Raw genomic sequence first — 22610 nt, 5'->3', positions numbered from 1 at the left:
AGTGTATGTAATCAGCTCCATTGTCTATTACAGTATGTAATCAGCTCCATTGTCTATTACAGTATATAGTGTATGTAATCAGCTCCATTGTCTATTACAGTATATAGTGTATGTAATCAGCTCCATTGTCTATTACAGTATATAGTGTATGTAATCAGCTCCATTGTCTATTACAGTATATAGTGTATGTAATCAGCTCCATTGTCTATTACAGTATATAGTGTATATAATCAGCTCCATTGTCTATTACAGTATATAGTGTATGTAATCAGCTCCATTGTCTATTACAGTATATAGTGTATGTAATCAGCTCCATTGTCTATTACAGTATATAGTGTATGTAATCAGCTCCATTGTCTATTACAGTATATAGTGTATGTAATCAGCTCCATTGTCTATTACAGTATATAGTGTATGTAATCAGCTCCATTGTCTATTACAGTATATAGTGTATATAATCAGCTCCATTGTCTATTACAGTATATAGTGTATGTAATCAGCTCCATTGTCTATTACAGTATATAGTGTATGTAATCAGCTCCATTGTCTATTACAGTATATAGTGTATGTAATCAGCTCCATTGTCTATTACAGTATATAGTGTATATAATCAGCTCCATTGTCTATTACAGTATATAGTGTATGTAATCAGCTCCATTGTCTATTACAGTATATAGTGTATGTAATCAGCTCCATTGTCTATTACAGTATATAGTGTATGTAATCAGCTCTATTGTCTATTACAGTATATACTCAGCTCCATGGTCTATTACAGTATATAGTGTATGTAATCAGCTCCATTGTCTATTACAGTATAAAGTGTATGTAATCAGCTCTATTGTCTATTACAGTATATACTCAGCTCCATTGTCTATTACAGTATAAAGTGTATGTAATCAGCTCTATTGTCTATTACAGTATATACTCAGCTCCATGGTCTATTACAGTATATAGTGTATATAATCAGCTCCATGGTCTATTACAGTATATAGTGTATGTAATCAGCTCCATGGTCTATTACAGTATGTAATAAGCTCCATTGTCTATTACAGTATATAGTGTTTATAATCAGCTCCTCCAACAGGCTCTACATGCAGTTGTGGATGGCCTGATACATTTCCTCTAGTTATCAAATCCATGTTAATCCTGCTCTCCTCAACACACACCACACACACACACACACACACACACACACACACACACACACACACACACACACACACACACACAGCTACAGGTCACTCCAACCATCCCATAACCCCCCAGTAACCTTCTACCCTCTTATCTGTCTTGCAGTATTGAGAGATCACTACAGTGAAAAACACATCTGACTCAAATACGCAGATGCATTTATACCTATGTTACTGTGTGTGTGTGTGTGTGTGTAAGATGTTTCCTGCATTTTATTGTTTGCTCTGTGCTGCAGAAACACTATTATTAAAACCACAGGAAGCCTGGAGGGGATGCTACAATGCACAACAGAAACCGTTCACCCCTCTCACACACACACCCAGGAAGCCTGGAGGGGATGCTACAATGCACAACAGAAACCGTTCACCTCTCTCTCACACACACACACACACACACACACACACACACACACACACACACACACACACACACACACACACACACACATCCACCCACTCACCGTCACTACATGAAACATGATGATACACAATAGGTGCTCCCACAATATATAGCCATCTCACTGTTGATGGTGAGGTCGAGACACATCTTGAGGAGTAAAAAGACAAACACTTGGGGACATTCACACAAACACACACATACGAACAGCTAATCAAATGGCTACGCAGACGATTTGCACTCCCGCCCCGACCCACGCTGCTGCTACTCTCTGTTATTATCTATGCTTAGCCACTTTAATAACCCTACCTGCATGTACATAATTACCTCAATTACCTCGACACCGGTGCCCCCGCACATTGACACATTGACTCTGAACCGGTAACCCCCTGTATATAGCCCCACTATTGTTATTTACTGTTGCTCTTTAATTATTTGTTATTTGTTTCTCTTACTTTTTTTAAAGGTATTTTCTTAAAACTGTATTGTTGGTTAAGGGCTTGTAAGCATTTCCCTTTAAGGTCGACACCTGTTGTATTCAGCATTTCACTATAAGGTCTACTACACCTGTTGTATTCAGCGCATGTGACATACACATTTTTATTTGATACGCAAGCACGCACACACGCACACACGCACACACACACACACACACGTACATTAAAAAAGAGTGAGAGACACACACAACTACATTAAAACTTGACACCTTATGACACACAAACTTTATGTGACCTTATGGGACTCTGTCAGACCCTATGGGACTCTGTCAGACCTTATGGGACTCTGTCAGACCTTATGGGACTCTGTCAGACCTTATGGGACTCATTCAGACCTTATGGGACTCTGTAATGATAGAGGAACAGAACCTGTTTGACTCTTTAACGATAAAGGAACAGAACCTGTTTGACTCTGTGTGTGTGTGTGTATGAGAGAGAGAATGTGTGTGTGTGTGTGTGTGTGTGTGTGTGTTTGTGTATGAGAGAGAGAATGTGTGTGTGTGTGTGTGTGTGTGTGTGTGTGTGTGTGTGTGTGTGTGTGTGTGTTGCCTCTGTGAGCTATACCCGCAGGATAAGTAAATGTACGTTAGTTTCCAAAGCTATAATGCCTTTAGCTTAGTGGCCTAACCCTGTCTTATGCCACATTAGAGATCTGGTTTCCAACCCCAATTGGACCACACCTGCATCACTGTGTATGACTTCCTGTACACAGCATCTGGAGACCAGAGTAAGATGCTAGCTAAGCGACTTCTTCTGATTGTCTATCCCGATGACTAGTCACTTTACCACTGCCTACATGTAGTAACATATCTAACAATGAAGCTATATACAAGGAGTACGAACTCCACATCAATGTGCAAAGGGTACACATTGATATGGAGTTCGTACTCCTTGTAAATAGCTTCATTGTTGTGTGTTTCTATGTTCTTATTTAACTGCATTGTGGGGAAAGATCATGTAAGTAAGCATCTCACTGTAAGGTCTGTGGTATCTGGCGCATGTGACAAATAAAATCTGATTTAACTTGAAGCTGACTGATGGGTATTCAACCTCTTTAAAGAAAACCTTGGCTGCTGAGGAGGGACACTAAGCCTGTAACAGGACACCTAATTCATCCAAAGATTCTTTAACTTAGATTCTTTAACAAAGATTCTTTAACAAAGATTCTTTCACTAAGATTCTTTAACTTAGATTCTTTAACAAAGATTCTTTAACAAAGATTCTTTCACTAAGATTCTTTAACAAAGATTCTTTCACTAAGATTCTTTAATTAAAGTGCCCTTAGGAAATGTTCAAATGTACCTTTAGAGAGAAGAAAGAGAGGATAATGACAGGTGCAGTGTGCTGGTTTTTCTTTTCTCTAAAAATGGCACTAGCATAACAACTGTTGGCAATTATGCAAATATATGTACATGTAAAAGTCTGAAGTGGTTTTGGGGTCTGTTTTTTCACAGAGGCTGATGTGGGCTAGAGTTGGTGTGTGTGTACTGGCTTGTGTGTGTGTGTGAGTTTGTGTGTGTGAGGGCTTCTATAGCTGCTGAGTCAGAGTCATCACAGAGAATCATCTTGTGTAAGACGCTTTAGTGGTCCGCTTATATAATCTATTGGATGGAAAGTCACTGCTGGCTGGACAGTCCAGGTGGAGAGGAGCATGGTCTAATGGAATCCAGGTGGAGTGGAGCATGGTCTAATGGAATCCAGGTGGAGAGGAGCATGGTCTAATGGAATCCAGGTGGAGTGGAGCATGGTCTAATGGAATCCAGGTGGAGTGGAGCATGGTCTAATGGAATCCAGGTGGAGTGGAGCATGGTCTAATGGAATCCAGGTGGAGTGGAGCATGGTCTAATGGAATCCAGGTGGAGTGGAGCATGGTCTAATGGAATCCAGGTGGAGTGGAGCATGGTCTAATGGAACTACAACTCACTTTAGGACTCACAGTTCATGGTCAGCGTTCGGCTGCAGAACAGTCGGACAGTCCACAACCTTCCTCTAGTACTTCACTAGTACGGTCACTAGTACGGTCACTAGAACGTCACTAGTACGGTCACTAGTACGGTCACTAGTAAGTCACTAGTACGGTCACTAGTACTTCACTAGTACGGTCACTAGTACGGTCACTAGTACTTCACTAGTACGGTCACTAGTACTTCACTAGTACTTCACTAGTACTTCACTAGTACGGTCACTAGTACTTCACTAGTACTTCACTAGTACGGTCACTAGTACTTCACTAGTATGGTCACTAGTACGGTCACTAGTACTTCACTAGTATGGTCACTAGTACGGTCACTAGTACTTCACTAGTACTTCACTAGTACTTCACTAGTATGGTCACTAGTACGGTCACTAGTACTTCACTAGTACTTCACTAGTACGGTCACTAGTACGGTCACTAGTACGGTCACTAGTACGGTCACTAGTACGGTCACTAGTACGGTCACTAGTACTTCACTAGTATGGTCACTAGTACGGTCACTAGTACTTCACTAGTACTTCACTAGTACTTCACTAGTATGGTCACTAGTACGGTCACTAGTACTTCACTAGTACTTCACTAGTACGGTCACTAGTACTTCACTAGTACGGTCACTAGTACTTCACTAGTACTTCACTAGTACTTCACTAGTACGGTCACTAGTAAGTCACTAGTACGGTCACTAGTACTTCACTAGTACGGTCACTAGTACGGTCACTAGTACGGTCACTAGTAAGTCACTAGTACGGTCACTAGTACTTCACTAGTACGGTCACTAGTACGGTCACTAGTACTTCACTAGTACGGTCACTAGTACGGTCACTAGTAAGTCACTAGTACGGTCACTAGTACTTCACTAGTACGGTCACTAGTACGGTCACTAGTACTTCACTAGTACGGTCACTAGTACTTCACTAGTACTTCACTAGTACTTCACTAGTACGGTCACTAGTACTTCACTAGTACTTCACTAGTACGGTCACTAGTACTTCACTAGTATGGTCACTAGTACGGTCACTAGTACTTCACTAGTATGGTCACTAGTATGGTCACTAGTACTTCACTAGTACTTCACTAGTACTTCACTAGTATGGTCACTAGTACGGTCACTAGTACTTCACTAGTACTTCACTAGTACGGTCACTAGTACGGTCACTAGTACGGTCACTAGTACGGTCACTAGTACGGTCACTAGTACGGTCACTAGTACTTCACTAGTATGGTCACTAGTACGGTCACTAGTACGGTCACTAGTACGGTCACTAGTATGGTCACTAGTACGGTCACTAGTACGGTCACTAGTATGGTCACTAGTACGGTCACTAGTATGGTTTGCAAATTGATGTAGTTCAAGACATTTGTCTTTGTCAGAACTATTCAGTTAATACTACATTGTTTTATGCCAACATTTACCAAAACAAGCCATGTCTGAGGCGTATAATATGTTAATATGTTATGTCTGAGGCGTATAATATGTTAATATGTTATGTCTGAGGCGTATAATATGTTAATATGTTGTGTCTGAGGCGTATAATATGTTAATATGTTGTGTCTGAGGCGTATAATATGTTAATATGTTGTGTCTGAGGCGTATAATATGTTAATATGTTGTGTCTGAGGCGTATAATATGTTAATATGTTGTGTCTGAGGCGTATAATATGTTAATATGTTATGACTGAGGCATATAATATGTTAATATGTTATGTCTGTATCTAGAAATGGCTGTAATTTAGTCAGGGTCACAATGGGAGGACAATAAGGCATTATAAGAGGTTCACACATTCTAATGACAGATCTTAGAATGCATTACAACTGAATTAGAAACCAGGTATTTTGGTCCTGGATGCTGATTAGCTGAAACAATCATTCAGCCGCGTGTATATCAGACAATATACTACGGGCATTACCCAAAAACACTTGTTTACTGTTCTAATTATGTTGGGAACCAGTAGCTGTGGTTTGTCGGCCAATATACCACACCCCTTCTGGCCTTAGACGGGCTGGAACTATGACGACGAGTGTGCAACTATGAGGCAAAACAGACGGGGTTGACTTAGACTGTTGACAACACGGAAACAATAATTTGTCTCCAATGTTTATCGAATGGATAAATAAACTTGCACTATGAGCACTTGTTTTCTCTCTAATACATTGTTAAAGTTGTTGGTTAGCTACCTAGTGAATTTTATCCATATTAGCATTGACATGAAATCCGTCAAAACACCTCAAAACAAGACATGGTATCAAGAACAAGATGAAAATAACTGAAACGAGCCACTTACGATTCACCACATGGCAGTTTATTGTCATTGTTGCTAGCTATCTGGCCATCAAGAATCCCAACACAGGGACTTCTGCCCCATTGGATCGTACGCACCGCTTACCGTGACATTCTCAGCTAATCCGTCTATTGTTTAATTATAATTCAGGCTAAAGTGTTGCCAAAATTCCCTCAAAGTGATAATTACCGCCCTGCTGTTGAGCAGCTAAATCAGCACTGGGTTGATGATAAGGCCTACATGGTGTTATGCGCTCTCAATTTAGGAAGAGTTCAAATGGAACAGACCCCATTCTTGTCGGCTACACTACAGTGGTATGAGCTTTCCATTTAGGAAGGACTGAATTGAAATGGAACAGACCCCATTGCTGTAGGCTACACTACAGTGGTATGAGCTTTCCATTTAGGAAGGACTGAATTGAAATGGAACAGACCCCATTGCTGTCGGCCACACTACAGTGGTATGAGCTTTCCATTTAGGAAGGACTGAATTGAAATGGAACAGACCCCATTCCTGTCGGCCACACTACAGTGGTATGAGCTTTCCATTTAGGAAGGACTGAATTGAAATGGAACAGACCCCATTGCTGTCGGCCACACTACAGTGGTATGAGCTTTCCATTTAGGAAGGACTGAATTGAAATGGAACAGACCCCATTGCTGTCGGCCACACTACAGTGTTATTCCAACATTCACCAAGACAAGTAACAGGCATCATCATAAGAGGGTTGATTGATTCAGTATTTACAGAAAACAGAGATTACTTGAGTCTGGCGATGTGGCATAGGTTGTCATAGGCGTGTCATAGCACAACGTAAATCAGTTAATGATAACTGTATAACTTTATACAGGCATTTTACCTGCTGTACAGCAAATTATGATCTGCAAAAACATTGCCTCTATAAGTCCTGAGATGAATAAAACATCCCCTCACACTGATTATTACTAACCAACAATTTATATATACACGAGATGACTAATAGGGGCTGTAAAAACTATTTTGGAAGCTATAGAAATGCCTGTATTAATGTCTGCATTCCTTTTTGACACATGTATTCTATTACAGACACCTTATTGCATATTTTTTAATGCCATTATGTGAGAGGGGCACCGAGTGGTGCAGCCTGGTGCCCAGGCATTGCATCACAGTGCTGAGGCGTCACTACAGCCTGGGGTTTGATCCCAGGAGTGACAATATGGTCGACCGAGGACTTCAAAACCTCTCGTTGGCAATTACTTAGCATCAGCAATCTAGAGTTTATATACATCATTGTTACTAACACACCACTGCTATGCTGTTCAGTGTCTGCCACTGCATCAACACTAGTGGCCTGTTAGGCCTATATGTTGTTGCTGTGTTCTCTGACCCTGGGCCTGCGGTTGCTTTCCTGGAATGTTTGCTCTGGGCTCGGCTAGTCAGAGTCTAAATTAAATGGGGGAAATAATCATTCTAATCTTTCTTATTGGAGATTAGTTAGTCTGAGACTGACCTGGGAACGATAAGAGCTGGCTCGTATAGTCACTCCTTGCCAAATTAAAAAACAAATACAAAAGTGAGGGTAGAATCTGCTGGAGAGAGAGAGAGAGAAAGGAACTGCCAAAGAGGCTTCAACAAAATCTGCTCTAAAGATCGCGGCTAAGCCAGAAATCTCTTGGGAGCACCCGACTGTTACTGTTTTGATACGGGCGATTACTGCCCAATCTCCTCTCTCTCCAGATAGCTATCCCTCTGCTCTGTCTGGCACACTCCAAACCCCTGTGGGCTAAGGTGTCTGTAATAGAATACATGTGTCAAAAAGGAATGCAGACATTAATACAGGCATTTCTATAGCTTCCAAAATAGTTTTTACAGCCCCTATTAGTCATCTCGTGTATATATAAATTGTTGGTTAGTAATAATCAGTGTGAGGGGATGTTTTATTCATCTCAGGACTTATAGAGGCAATGTTTTTGCAGATCATAATTTGCTGTACAGGCCCACAGGCTCAGAGGGCCTTACTGACAGCTGTACTGGGGTTCAGAGGGCCTTGCTGACAGCTGTACTGGGGCTCAGAGGGCCTTACTGACAGCTGTACTGGGGTTCAGAGGGCCTTACTGACAGCTGTACTGGGGTTCAGAGGGCCTTACTGACAGCTGTACGTACTGGGGCTCAGAGGGCCTTACTGACAGCTGTACTGGGGCTCAGAGGGCCTTACTGACAGCTGTACTGGGGCTCAGAGGGCCTTACTGACAGCTGTACTGGGGCTCAGAGGGCCTTACTGACAGCTGTACTGGGGTTCAGAGGGCCTTGCTGACAGCTGTACTGGGGCTCAGAGGGCCTTACTGACAGCTGTACTGGGACTCAGAGGGCCTTACTGACAGCTGTACTGGGGTTCAGAGGGCCTTACTGACAGCTGTACTGGGGCACAGAGGGCCTTACTGACAGCTGTACTGGGGCTCAGAGGGCCTTACTGACAGCTGTACTGGGGCTCAGAGGGACTTACTGACAGCTGTACTGGGGCACAGAGGGCCTTACTGACAGCTGTACTGGGGCTCAGAGGGCCTTACTGACAGCTGTACTGGGGCTCAGAGGGCCTTACTGACAGCTGTACGTACTGGGGCTCAGAGGGCCTTACTGACAGCTGTACTGGGGCTCAGAGGGCCTTGCTGACAGCTGTACTGGGACTCAGAGGGCCTTACTGACAGCTGTACTGGGGCTCAGAGGGCCTTACTGACAGCTGTACTGGGGTTCAGAGGGCCTTACTGACAGCTGTACTGGGGCTCAGAGGGCCTTACTGACAGCTGTACTGGGGCTCAGAGGGCCTTACTGACAGCTGTACTGGGGCTCAGAGGGCCTTACTGACAGCTGTACTGGGGCGCAGAGGGCCTTACTGACAGCTGTACTGGGGCTCAGAGGGCCTTACTGACAGCTGTACTGGGGCTCAGAGGGCCTTACTGACAGCTGTACTGGGGCTCAGAGGGCCTTACTGACAGCTGTACTGGGGCACAGAGGGCCTTACTGACAGCTGTACTGGGGCTCAGAGGGCCTTACTGACAGCTGTACTGGGGCTCAGAGGGCCTTACTGACAGCTGTACTGGGGCTCAGAGGGCCTTACTGACAGCTGTACTGGGGCTCAGAGGGCCTTACTGACAGCTGTACTGGGGCTCAGAGGGCCTTACTGACAGCTGTACTGGGGCACAGAGGGCCTTACTGACAGCTGTACTGGGGCTCAGAGGGCCTTACTGACAGCTGTACTGGGGCTCAGAGGGCCTTACTGACAGCTGTACTGGGGCTCAGAGGGCCTTACTGACAGCTGTACTGGGGCTCAGAGGGCCTTGCTGACAGCTGTACTGGGGCTCAGAGGGCCTTACTGACAGCTGTACTGGGGCTCAGAGGGCCTTACTGACAGCTGTACTGGGGCTCAGAGGGCCTTGCTGACAGCTGTACTGGGACTCAGAGGGCCTTACTGACAGCTGTACTGGGGTTCAGAGGGCCTTGCTGACAGCTGTACTGGGGCTCAGAGGGCCTTACTGACAGCTGTACTGGGGCTCAGAGGGCCTTACTGACAGCTGTACTGGGGCTCAGAGGGCCTTGCTGACAGCTGTACTGGGGCTCAGAGGGCCTTACTGACAGCTGTACTGGGGCTCAGAGGGCCTTACTGACAGCTGTACTGGGGCTCAGAGGGCCTTACTGACAGCTGTACTGGGGCTCAGAGGGCCTTACTGACAGCTGTACTGGGGCTCAGAGGGCCTTACTGACAGCTGTACTGGGGCTCAGAGGGCCTTACTGACAGCTGTACTGGGGCTCAGAGGGCCTTACTGACAGCTGTGCTGGGGCTCAGAGGGCCTTACTGACAGCTGTACTGGGGCTCAGAGGGCCTTACTGACAGCTGTACTGGGGCTCAGAGGGCCTTACTGACAGCTGTACTGGGGCTCAGAGGGCCTTACTGACAGCTGTACTGGGGCTCAGAGGGCCTTACTGACAGCTGTACGTACTGGGGCACAGAGGGCCTTACTGACAGCTGTACTGGGGCTCAGAGGGCCTTACTGACAGCTGTACTGGGGCTCAGAGGGCCTTACTGACAGCTGTACTGGGGTTCAGAGGGCCTTACTGACAGCTGTACTGGGGCTCAGAGGGCCTTACTGACAGCTGTACTGGGGCTCAGAGGGCCTTACTGACAGCTGTATGTACTGGGGCTCAGAGGGCCTTACTGACAGCTGTACTGGGGCTCAGAGGGCCTTACTGACAGCTGTACGTACTGGGGCTCAGAGGGCCTTACTGACAGCTGTACTGGGGCTCAGAGGGCCTTACTGACAGCTGTACTGGGGCTCAGAGGGCCTTATTTTGGCTGTCCCCATAGGAAAGCCCTTTTGGGTTCCAGGTCAAATTCTTTTGGGTTCAAGGTAGAACTCTTTTGGGTTACAGTATGAATGTAGGTCCTTTATCATTTATACACAGTTTAGATCCAAATTGCTGTGTTTGACACCCCTGCTTTAAACTGGTATCTGTACTATAGTGCTCTCCACTGATAGTGAATGTGGTTACAGTGGTCACCTGTTACATAATGATCTAATTGTCCTGCACAGATGGGATCAGTTTAAGAGGGAACTGTATGAGTATGTATTAACTCATTATTCTAAATGTTTCTCTGACCAGTGCATCATCATCATCATCATCATTAGCCGGTCTCTGCTCTCTTACCAACTCCTTATGGAATTGCAGAGCCAAGCATGTTTCTCTTGACAACAACAGCAGCAAGGGAGAATGCAAGAGCAGGCACCGATCTGTGACCGGGCTGCATCGTCAGTTAACCATTTAGGTCAGCTCACATGGTATCTGGAGCAGGGCTCACTGCTGAGGACACTTATTCCCTACCTGAAAATACCAACAGCTTAAAGCACTGGAATTAGACCTGAAGAAAGAGAGAGAGAGAGAGAGAGAGAGAGAGAGAGAGAGAGAGAGAGAGAGAGAGAGAGAGACATGAAGAAAGAGACATGAAGAAAGAGACAAAGAGAGAGACATAAAGAGAGAGACAAAGAGAGAGACATAAAGAGAGAGAGAGACAGAAAGACAGAAAGAGAGAGAGGGAGAGACAGAAAGAGAGAGAGAGACAGAAAGAGAGAGAGAGAGCGAGAAAGAGAGAGAGCGACAGAGAGACAGAGACATACAGAGAGACAGAGAGACAGACAGAGAGACAGACAGAGAGAGACATAGAGAGAGACAGAGAGAGACAGAGAAAGAGAGAGACAGAGAGACAGAGAGACAGAGACAGAGAGACGGAGACAGAGAGACGGAGAGAGAGACAGAGAGAAAGAGAGAGACTGTGACGGTGATAGACTTGATGGCTTTAGTGACACAGCAGATCTCATTAGATAACGAGTGACTAACAGCATGAGAACAGATGAAAACATACCGTAACACCATTACAGGGCTATCTATATGGTCTACATCTCAAATGGCACCCTATTCCCTACAGCATGCACTACTTTTGACCAAGGCCCTCTATAGGGATTAGGGTGCCATTCGGGATGCAAACGCAGACACAGCTGCTGTGCTGCGGAGGGTGTTCACAAACATAATAACATTCTGCTATTGATCCACGGACCCTGACATCTACTTTATAATATTGTTCCTCTCCTACAGATCAGTTGAATGGCTGGCTGACAGGTGCAATCCATTATGTTTCTCAACACAAACAGGACAGGATAGAACAGGACAGAATAGGACAGGACAGAACAGGTCAGGACAGAATAGGAGAGAATAGGAGAGAATAGGCGAGAATAGGAGAGGATGGAATAGGAGAGGACAGAATAGGCCAGAATAGGAGAGGACAGAATAGGAGAGGACAGAACAGGTCAGGACAGGTCAGGACAGAATAGGAGAGAATAGGAGAGGACGGAATAGGAGAGGACAGAATAGGCCAGAATAGGAGAGGACGGAATAGGAGAGGACAGAATAGGACAGGGCAGGACAAAACAGAATAGGACAGAATAGGGGAGGACAGAACAGGTCAGGACAGGTCAGAATAGGAGAGAATAGGAGAGGACGGAATAGGAGAGGACAGAATAGGAGAGAATAAGAGAGGACGGAATAGCAGAGGACAGAATAGGACAGCATAGGGCAGGATAGGAGAGGACAAAACAGGTCAGGACAGAATAGGACAGAATAGGACAGAATAGGAGGGGACAGAACAGGTCAGGACAGGTCAGGACAGAACAGAATAGGACAGAATAGGTCAGGACAGAATAGGACAGAATAGGAGAGGACTGAATAGGTCAGGAAAGAATAGGTCAGAATAGGAGAGGACAGAACAGGACAGGACAGAATAGGACAGAATAGGCGAGGACAGAATAGGACAGAATAGGGGAGGACAGAACAGGTCAGGACAGAATAGGTCAGAACAGAATAGGACAGGACAGGACAGAATAGGAGAGGAGAGAACAGGTCAGGACAGGACAGAACAGAAGAGGACAGAATAGGAGAGGAGAGAACAGGTCAGGACAGGACAGAACAGAAGAGGACAGAATAGGGGAGGACAGAACAGATCCGGACAGGTCAGGACAGAACAGGACAGAACAGGTCAGGACAGAATAGGACAGAATAGGAGAGGACGGAACAGGTCAGGAAAGAATAGGTCAGAACAGAATAGGACAGAATAGGGGAGGACAGAACAGGTCAGGACAGAATAGGTCAGAACAGAATAGGAGAGGACAGGACAGGTCAGGACAGGTCAGGACAGAATAGGAGAGGACAGAATAGGAGAGGACAGAACAGGTCAGGACAGAATAGGAGAGGACGGAACAGGTCAGGAAAGAATAGGTCAGAATAGGAGAGGACAGAATAGGACAGGATAGGATAGAATAGGAGAGGACAGAACAGGTCAGGACAGAATAGGACAGAATAGGACAGAATAGGAGAGGAGAGCTCTTACCCTAACCCCTACACTCTAGCTCCTACCCTAACCCTTACCCACTAGCCCCTAGTCTTTCCCTAACCCCTACCCACTAGCTCCTACCCTAACACCTACACACTCGCTCCTACCCTAACCCCTACACACTCGCTCCTACCCTAACCCCTACACACTGGCTCCTAGCTCCTAGTCCTACCCTAACCACTAGCTCCTACCCTAACCTCTACACACTAGCTCCTACCCTAACCACTACACACTAGCTCCTACCCTAACCCCTACACACTAGCTCCTACCCTAACCCCTACACACTAGCTCCTACCCTACCCACTAGCTCCTACCCTAACCACTAGCTCCTACCCTAACAGTTACACACTAGCTCCTAGTCCTACTCTAACCCCTACACACTAGCTCCTACTCTAACCCCTACCCACTAGCTCCTACCCTAACACCTACACACTAGCTCCTACCCTAACCCCTACACACTAGCTCCTAACTCCTACCCTAACCCCTACACACTAGCTCCTAGATGTTAAAGGATTGAATAGGTATGAGTATTATGGTGGTAGTTGAACATTTCCCTGTAATAAACTACTCTGAAGGTTTTACCATATGGCTCATAGGTCTACCTAATAAACTATCCAACCTTTCTGGTCTAAAAGTGTCTCGGGCCTAGAGAGGGTAGATGCTAGAGGGCCTAGAGAGGGTAGATGCTAGGGGCCTAGAGAGGGTAGATGCTAGAGGGCCTAGAGAGGGTAGATGCTAGAAGGCCTAGAGAGGGTAGATGCTAGGGGTTTGAGGTGGTTCAGTCAGGGACAAGTGAGAACAGATGATCCCTATTGGACACTGATGGGGAAGCCTGAAGTGGAGGAGGAGGGGAAGGAGATAATCTGAGTCTCTTCCTGTGCCTCACTCCTCCTTCCTAGATCAGTCTATTCTTAATCCCCAAGTAGTCAAATCCTCTTGGCTGAACGAGGGATCGGGAGGAGGAGACAGTGCTGTGTGTATATATGTAATAGCTGCCAGGACTGTCTCAACCTGGCAGCTAACTCCCTGCATACACTACACAACACAACACACTACCTACTGGGTCTGCTTATACACAACACAGCAGGAGCTACTGGGAGCAGGAACAGCCGACCTGGGCCCCTGTGGTGTTGACATGGGACTTGAGGTGCGGGTGTGTAAAAAAAAAGAAGGTTTTCAACAGTAAAAAACTGAGCTGGGCAGACAGGCAGGGACATGTTGAGATGACTGGTGTTTAACCTATCCACTGTTAAGACAGCAACTCATGATGATGATTCACAGGTGTTTAGAAGAGGCCATTCAAATCCACAGCTAAGAATAAAAACAGATGAGGGCATCGCAACTTCCTGCCATTACGATCGCCCACTTCCTGTATACAACTGGAGCCTTTTCCACTGTGCCTATTTGATTATGCAACACATATTATTCTTAACTGTGTACTTCATTAAATATGTTTACAGTGCCTTGCGAAAGTATTCGGCCCCCTTGAACTTTGCGACCTTTTGCCACATTTCAGGCTTCAAACATAAAGATATAAAACTGTATTTTTTTGTGAAGAATCAACAACAAGTGGGACACAATCATGAAGTGGAACGACATTTATTGGATATTTTAAACTTTTTTAACAAATCAAAAACTGAAAAATTGGGCGTGCAAAATTATTCAGCCCCCTTAAGTTAATACTTTGTAGCGCCACCTTTTGCTGCAGTTACAGCTGTAAGTCGCTTGGGGTATGTCTATATCAGTTTTGCACATCGAGAGACTGAAATGTTTTCCCATTCCTCCTTGCAAAACAGCTCGAGCTCAGTGAGGTTGGATGGAGAGCATTTGTGAACAGCAGTTTTCAGTTCTTTCCACAGATTCTTGATTGGATTCAGGTCTGGACTTTGACTTGGCCATTCTAACACCTGGATATGTTTATTTTTGAACCATTCCATTGTCGATTTTGCTTTATGTTTTGGATCATTGTCTTGTTGGAAGACAAATCTCCGTCCCAGTCTCGGGTATTTTGCAGACTCCATCAGGTTTTCTTCCAGAATGGTCCTGTATTTGGCTCCATCCATCTTCCCATCAATTTTAACCATCTTCCCTGTCCCTGCTGAAGAAAAGCAGGCCCAAACCATGATGCTGCCACCACCATGTTTGACAGTGGGGATGGTGTGTTCGCTGTGTTGCTTTTACGCCAAACATAACATTTTGCATTGTTGCCAAAAAGTTCAATTTTGGTTTCATCTGACCAGAGCACCTTCTTCCACATGTTTGGTGTGTCTCCCAGGTGGCTTGTGGCAAACTTTAAACAACACTTTTTATGGATATCTTTAAGAAATGGCTTTCTTCTTGCCACTCTTCCATAAAGGCCAGATTTGTGCAATATACGACTGATTGTTGTCCTATGGACAGAGTCTCCCACCTCAGCTGTAGATCTCTGCAGTTCATCCAGAGTGATCATGGGCCTCTTGGCTGCATCTCTGATCAGTCTTCTCCTTGTATGAGCTGAAAGTTTAGAGGGACGGCCAGGTCTTGGTAGATTTGCAGTGGTCTGATACTCCTTCCATTTCAATATTATCGCTTGCACAGTGCTCCTTGGGATGTTTAAAGCTTGGGAAATCGTTTTGTATCCAAATCCGGCTTTAAACTTCTTCACAACAGTATCTCGGACCTGCCTGGTGTGTTCCTTGTTCTTCATGATGCTCTCTGCGCTTTTAACGGACCTCTGAGACTATCACAGTGCAGGTGCATTTATACGGAGACTTGATTACACACAGGTGGATTGTATTTATCATCATTAGTCATTTAGGTCAACATTGGATCATTCAGAGATCCTCACTGAACTTCTGGAGAGAGTTTGCTGCACTGAAAGTAAAGGGGCTGAATAATTTTGCACGCCCAATTTTTCAGTTTTTGATTTGTTTCAAAAGTTTGAAATATCCAATAAATGTCATTCCACTTCATGATTGTGTCCCACTTGTTGTTGATTCTTCACAAAAAAATACAGTTTTATATCTTTATGTTTGAAGCCTGCAATGTGGCAAAAGGTCGCAAAGTTCAAGGGGGCCGAATACTTTCGCAAGGCACTGTACATGCACAGTAATAATTCAATATTAAACGGATTATGGCATTAGGCAGATTATGCAATAGTCACGTAAACACCTTACTCTGCTTATCCTAATCGGCGTAAGGTCAAAATCAAAGTAAGCACACGCCGATTAAAACACCTAGTTTTCTGAACAATCTTTCAAATGATTGGGATATAATCACCTTAATGGGCTTTCCAGCAGTGTCTTTGATCTGTGTATGTGCCAGCTACCAGCCCAGTGAGTCTCCCTCTTTAGTGTGACTGAAGTGAGTTCGGAACGTATGTGTCTTAGAAGTGGTTTTCAAATACAAACTTGTAACCAACCTCAATGGTCTTATGTACTCCTGGATGAATTTGCCTGCAAGGACAATATCGTTGAATGGAATGGAGTGGAATCGTGTTAGGGCTTCGTTTGACCCAAGCCAGGGGTCACAGTCTTGACTTGAACACAGTGTGTTCAAGTCAAGATGCTGATGGGAACAAGTTGCTCCTCCCGATGGTGATGAGAGGTACAAGCTGTACCTCAGGAGAAGGACAGCCTGTACCTCAGGAGAAGGACAGCCTGTACCTCAGGTGAAGGACAGCCTGTACCTCAGGAGAAGGACAGCCTGTACCTCAGGAGAAGGACAGCCTGTACCTCAGGTGAAGGACAGCCTGTACCTCAGGAGAAGGACAGCCTGTACCTCAGGAGAAGGACAGCCTGTACCTCAGGAGAAGGACAGCCTGTACCTCAGGAGAAGGACAGCCTGTACCTCAGGAGAAGGACAGCCTGTACCTCAGGAGAAGGACAGCCTGTACCTCAGGAGAAGGACAGCCTGTACCTCAGGAGAAGGACAGCCTGTACCTCAGGTGAAGGACAGCCTGTACCTCAGGAGAAGGACAGCCTGTACCTCAGGAGAAGGACAGCCTGTACCTCAGGAGAAGGACAGCCTGTACCTCAGGAGAAGGACAGCCTGTACCTCAGGTGAAGGACAGCCTGTACCTCAGGAGAAGGACAGCCTGTACCTCAGGAGAAGGACAGCCTGTACCTCAGGAGAAGGACAGCCTGTACCTCAGGAGAAGGACAGCCTGTACCTCAGGAAAAGGACAGCCTGTACCTCAGGAAAAGGACAGCCTGTACCTCAGGAAAAGGACAGCCTGTACCTCAGGAAAAGGACAGGGTGGAACACAGACCCATATGAGGTTGAGGGGGGAGGGAAAAATAGGGAAAATGAAGGGCTTTCAAACTGCATGTTCTTTCTTAGCCCTGGGCTAAGCCAAAAAGTGTGCAATCTGAATGTGATTTAGCCTAAGAGATGTAGCATATTGAGAATTATCTCGGATTCTGAACAACAAACAGGCTAAGCCACTATGAAGGGATATCTCCATAGCTGTTTATGGTTTAGCTCTAGTCAAGGCAAATAGCCATCCTCATCAGGGTTGGGTCCATTTACATTTCAATACAGTCAATTCAGGAAGCAACCTGACATTCCAATTCAATTTCAGTTTACACTTCCTGACTGAATTGAAATGGGCCCCTGAATCCTGATCCCCATGTTGACCCTGGTGAATGGAGACCAGCAGGGTCGGTTTATTGATAAACCGACCCTGCTGGTCTCCATTCACCAGGGTCAACATGGGGATCAGGATTCAGGGGCCCATTTCAATTCAGTCAGGAAGTGTAAACTGAAATTGAATTGGAATGTCAGGTTGCTTCCTGAATTGACTGTATTGAAATGTAAATGGACCCAACCCTGAGTGACATACGTGTCCTGCTTGATACCAATCTCCCAGGGCTGATCAAAAACATATTTCCCCCTCTGACACAGGCCTCTTTCAATACCAGATCAAATCACATTCTCCCCAAGAGAAGGGGGAAGTGAAGGATATGTTGTTGCTTTATATATTACCTTTATTTAATTAGGCAAGTCAGTTAAGAACAAATTCTTATTTTCAATGATGGCCTAGAAACAGTGCCTTTTGTTCAGGGGCAGAAAGACATATATTTTACCTTGTCACCTCGGGGATTCGATCTTGCAAACTTTCAGTTACTAGTCCAATGCTCTAACCACTAGGCTACCTGCCGCCCCTCCACTCTAACCACTAGTCTACCTGCCGCCCCTCCACTCTAACCACTAGTCTACCTGCCGCCCCTCCACTCTAACCACTAGTCTACCTGCCGCCCCTCCACTCTAACCACTAGTCTACCTGCCGCCCCTCCACTCTAACCACTAGTCTACCTGCCACCCCTCCACTCTAACCACTAGTCTACCTGCCGCCCCTCCACTCTAACCACTAGTCTACCTGCCGCCCCTCCACTCTAACCTCTAGTCTACCTGCCGCCCCTCCACTCTAACCACTAGTCTACCTGCCGACCCTCCACTCTAACCACTAGTCTACCTGCCGCCCCTCCACTCTAACCACTAGTCTACCTGCCCCCCCCCCACTCTAACCACTAGTCTACCTGCCACCCCTCCACTCTAACCACTAGTCTACCTGCCACCCCTCCACTCTAACCACTAGTCTACCTGCCGCCCCTCCACTCTAACCACTAGTCTACCTGCCACCCCTCCACTCTAACCACTAGTCTACCTGCCACCCCTCCACTCTAACCACTAGTCTACCTGCCGCCCCTCCACTCTAACCACTAGTCTACCTGCCGCCCCTCCACTCTAACCACTAGTCTAGCTGCCGCCCCTCCACTCTAACCACTAGTCTACCTGCCGCCCCTCCACTCTAACCACTAGTCTACCTGCCGCCCCTCCACTCTAACCACTAGTCTAGCTGCCGCCCCTCCACTCTAACCACTAGTCTACCTGCCGCCCCTCCACTCTAACCACTAGTCTACCTGCCGCCCCTCCACTCTAACCACTAGTCTAGCTGCCGCCCCTCCACTCTAACCACTAGTCTACCTGCCGCCCCTCCACTCTAACCACTAGTCTACCTGCCACCCCTCCACTCTAACCACTAGTCTACCTGCCACCCCTCCACTCTAACCACTAGTCTACCTGCCGCCCCTCCACTCTAACCACTAGTCTACCTGCCCCCCCCCACTCTAACCACTAGTCTACCTGCCGCCCCTCCACTCTAACCACTAGTCTAGCTGCCGCCCCTCCACTCTAACCACTAGTCTACCTGCCGCCCCTCCACTCTAACCACTAGTCTAGCTGCCGCCCCTCCACTCTAACCACTAGTCTACCTGCCGCCCCTCCACTCTAACCACTAGTCTACCTGCCGCCCCACGTGGAGGGAATGAAATAGAAGAAAACATCTGTAGGTGAAAGGACTTTGTTTTTCACTTTCTAGAACACACAGCTTATCAATTCAACGGAGAGGGAACCAAGCAGCGCTATTTAGCTTATGCATGTAAACACCTCGCCCTTGACGAAAATCTTGAAAAATAGTTTAGAGGCAGAGAGAGTTTTTTGAAAGCTCGTCTTCCAGTCTCCATTTGGGGAATTTGCCCTTCAAAGTGAGTACTTACATGCTCCCTGTCTGCATCATAACTCACCCACAGCAAAACTGCCATAAGTCAGGCAGCACTAACTGGAGGACCAAAATAAACTCTGGAGGAATTTGTCTGCTCTGACGTAGTACAGTAGTGGAAGCACAAGAGAATAACAAGAATGAAGAACTAACGGCTGATGAAAGCCATGCAGCTTCATACCAACTTGTTGCAAGGTTGTGAGTGAGTGTGTGTGTGTGTGTGTGTGTGTGTGTGTATATATATATATTTATAAGTTAGTCTCTGATGATAAAGATAATGAAATTGTTCCATACTCCCAGAGGGAGTTATAGCAGTTGACCATACACTCTTAGAAAGACTAAATAATTCCTAAATGGTTTTTCAGCTGTCCCCATATGAGAACCCTTTTTGGTTCCAGGTAAAACCCTTCTAGGTTCCATGTAGAACCGTTGAACCCACTGTGGAAAAGGTTCTACATGGAACCCAAAAGGGTTCTATCTGGAACTAAAAAGAGTTCTCCTATGGGGACATCCGAAAAACTCTTTTAGGTTCTAGATAGCACCTTTTTCCCCCCTAAGAGTGTATTGCCAGTGGCAAATGACGTGAACAGTTGAGAAAGTTGAGCCTGCTCTGAGGTTGTCCCTATTGGGCAGGTCATATTTTATTCTAATAACAACCTAAATGTAAAGAAATCCAGTAGTCCGGTCTTTCTGTTTTTCCCCCTGTGTGTAGGTGAAAATAGCTACTTTTTAAAAACATTTTCGGGCAAGTGGTCATGATCTTTGGGTAACCAATATGTACTGACTTGCCCGGTGGACAAGTGCCTTTCGTATTATTACAATTAAATACAGATTAGACATGATCATAATTCAGCACCAGGAATCTTCTGTATCTATTCAATGTTATCCAGTCTGACTAGACATCAGAAGACACATTTTCATCAGCAGGCAGCAACTGACAATCCAATTCTCCTGACCATTTTGATGCTGAAACAATGACTACCATTCAGAGTCCTGTCAATGCATTTAATAACAGATGCTAACTAATGTATTTCGGATTACATACGACATGTAAATTAATAACAAAATCTCAAAATAATCTATTCTGTAATTCAGGTGCCTTGACACATCACCTTGGACCTGCTTTATAACCCTTTGATCTCTAATATTGATAAATATATATATTTTTAAATGGTAATTTAGCAGACCCACAGCGACTTACATACATTTGTATACTTATTTTCTCTCGTACTGGTCCCACGTGGGAAGCGAACCCACAACCCTGGCGTTGCGCTACCAACTAAACCAAACGTAACCTAGAGGTAACTGTCGAAATCTATAGAGGCGGACCCCCATCGAACTCTTGCCATAGAATATACCTATTATTGACAGTTTGGCAACGTGCTTTTGAATTGTTGCATCTAGTAACTGTCGATGTCATAACCATTTGTAGGACATAATAAAGCATCATTCAAAACGTTAGTATTTGCAAAAATCGCACGTACGCCGGCAATATCACATGTCGTATTGTCTAAGCTTCGTTGACAAGAGTAGAGACAATTGCCATTTCCGCTTCTGTTACACTGTATAATCGATTGACAGCGGTCATAACTAGTTACCCCAGCCACAAAGTCATAAACCATGCCCATTTTTTAAACAATTTATCTTAATAAAATGTCATTTTAAACCTACCTCTAACCAAACTGCTAACCTTATCCTTAAATTAAAACCAAAAAGCGAAACAAAAATGCATTAAGTTTTACGATTTACTTTGTGGCTGTGCTATCTAGTGTAAACCCCCTTGACAGCCGACAACAAAGTTGTAATTTAAGGACCTGTTACAAGATTCTATAGACCACACATTTATTACTCACGTTCCAAGGACTTCTTTGAACTCGAATACCTTCTTGATATCATCGACATTCTTTTTCCAAGACCCCCCCCCAGACTCTCCGTTCTCACTCGCCATGTCGTCACCGGGGAAGACAGACGTGAGAAGATTAGAGGTACCGCTTCACAAAGAATGTCACCTTCTCGTGCTGACTCAGTGGGGATGGTGCCCCGTCTCTAGTCGACAAAAAAAAAGTAGGACTGAATAGGGTTTCTTCCTGATTGTCGCCCAGTTAGTTTTAAACCTTGCTTTGCTCAGCCCATCCATACAACCGCTGCGCTGCGAAAGCAAAGGTATCCTACTCTCCAGTAGGCTACAGCCCTACCACCAGTAGCAGCCTACCTACAGGTTATAACACTCGTCTAATCTTCACGTAACAGACGGGGAGCTCCTTCGCTATTCTGTCTCATTCGCTTTGCAACAATGAACTATAGCTCTCTGGATTCTGTTTAGGCTATGTTTACTTGACAGAAAGATAACTCCCGTTGGAGGGGTCGGTCGGTGTCCGTCTGAATTGAAACGCTATTCTATTGAGTCACGCTGCCTGCTTGACCGCGCCTTTGGTTGTTATAGCAATAAGGAGTGGGTGGCTGGGGAGGCCGCTCTCCTCTCATGCCTATGTAGCCGAAAGTGTGCGTGATGAGGATGTATGAGTGAACGATTAGTGTTGGCATTGCACCAAATCCACGACTCGTGTCATTGGAGCAAGTAATGGAGATATATATATATATATATAGTGGACAATGCAAGTGACGGCTTTCACATGAATAAAACGATGATGACATTGAACTATGCTTAGTCCTCACAACAAAATGGCAACCCCGAGGGAGTATTTAAAAATCCCCTGGCATTGCTTTTGCCCTAGGCCTTCCTACTTATGCATATAATAGAATGGAAAGCACATCCAGCATGCATGGCCTCAGCCAATCCAAAAGGCTTGTCACGGA

General features: G+C 45.5%; 1 protein-coding gene across 1 annotated transcript in view; it reads right to left on the bottom strand.

Moving 5' to 3' along the window:
• The window catches only part of LOC110500328 (calcium/calmodulin-dependent protein kinase type 1D), a 56994-nt gene extending 34697 nt beyond the window's left edge, over nt 1-22297 (bottom strand). The window contains exon 1 of the mRNA XM_036959770.2: nt 21647-22297. Coding sequence (XP_036815665.2) covers nt 21647-21741 — 95 coding nt within the window. The 5' untranslated portion in view covers nt 21742-22297. The remainder of the gene's footprint in view (nt 1-21646) is intronic.
• Nucleotides 22298-22610: the final 313 nt, after the last annotated feature.

Source organism: Oncorhynchus mykiss, chromosome 2 (assembly GCF_057628025.1).
Source record: "Oncorhynchus mykiss isolate SJ-2025 chromosome 2, ASM5762802v1, whole genome shotgun sequence".
Lineage (NCBI taxonomy): Eukaryota > Metazoa > Chordata > Actinopteri > Salmoniformes > Salmonidae > Oncorhynchus > Oncorhynchus mykiss.
This window is presented reverse-complemented; position numbering and strand designations above follow the sequence as displayed.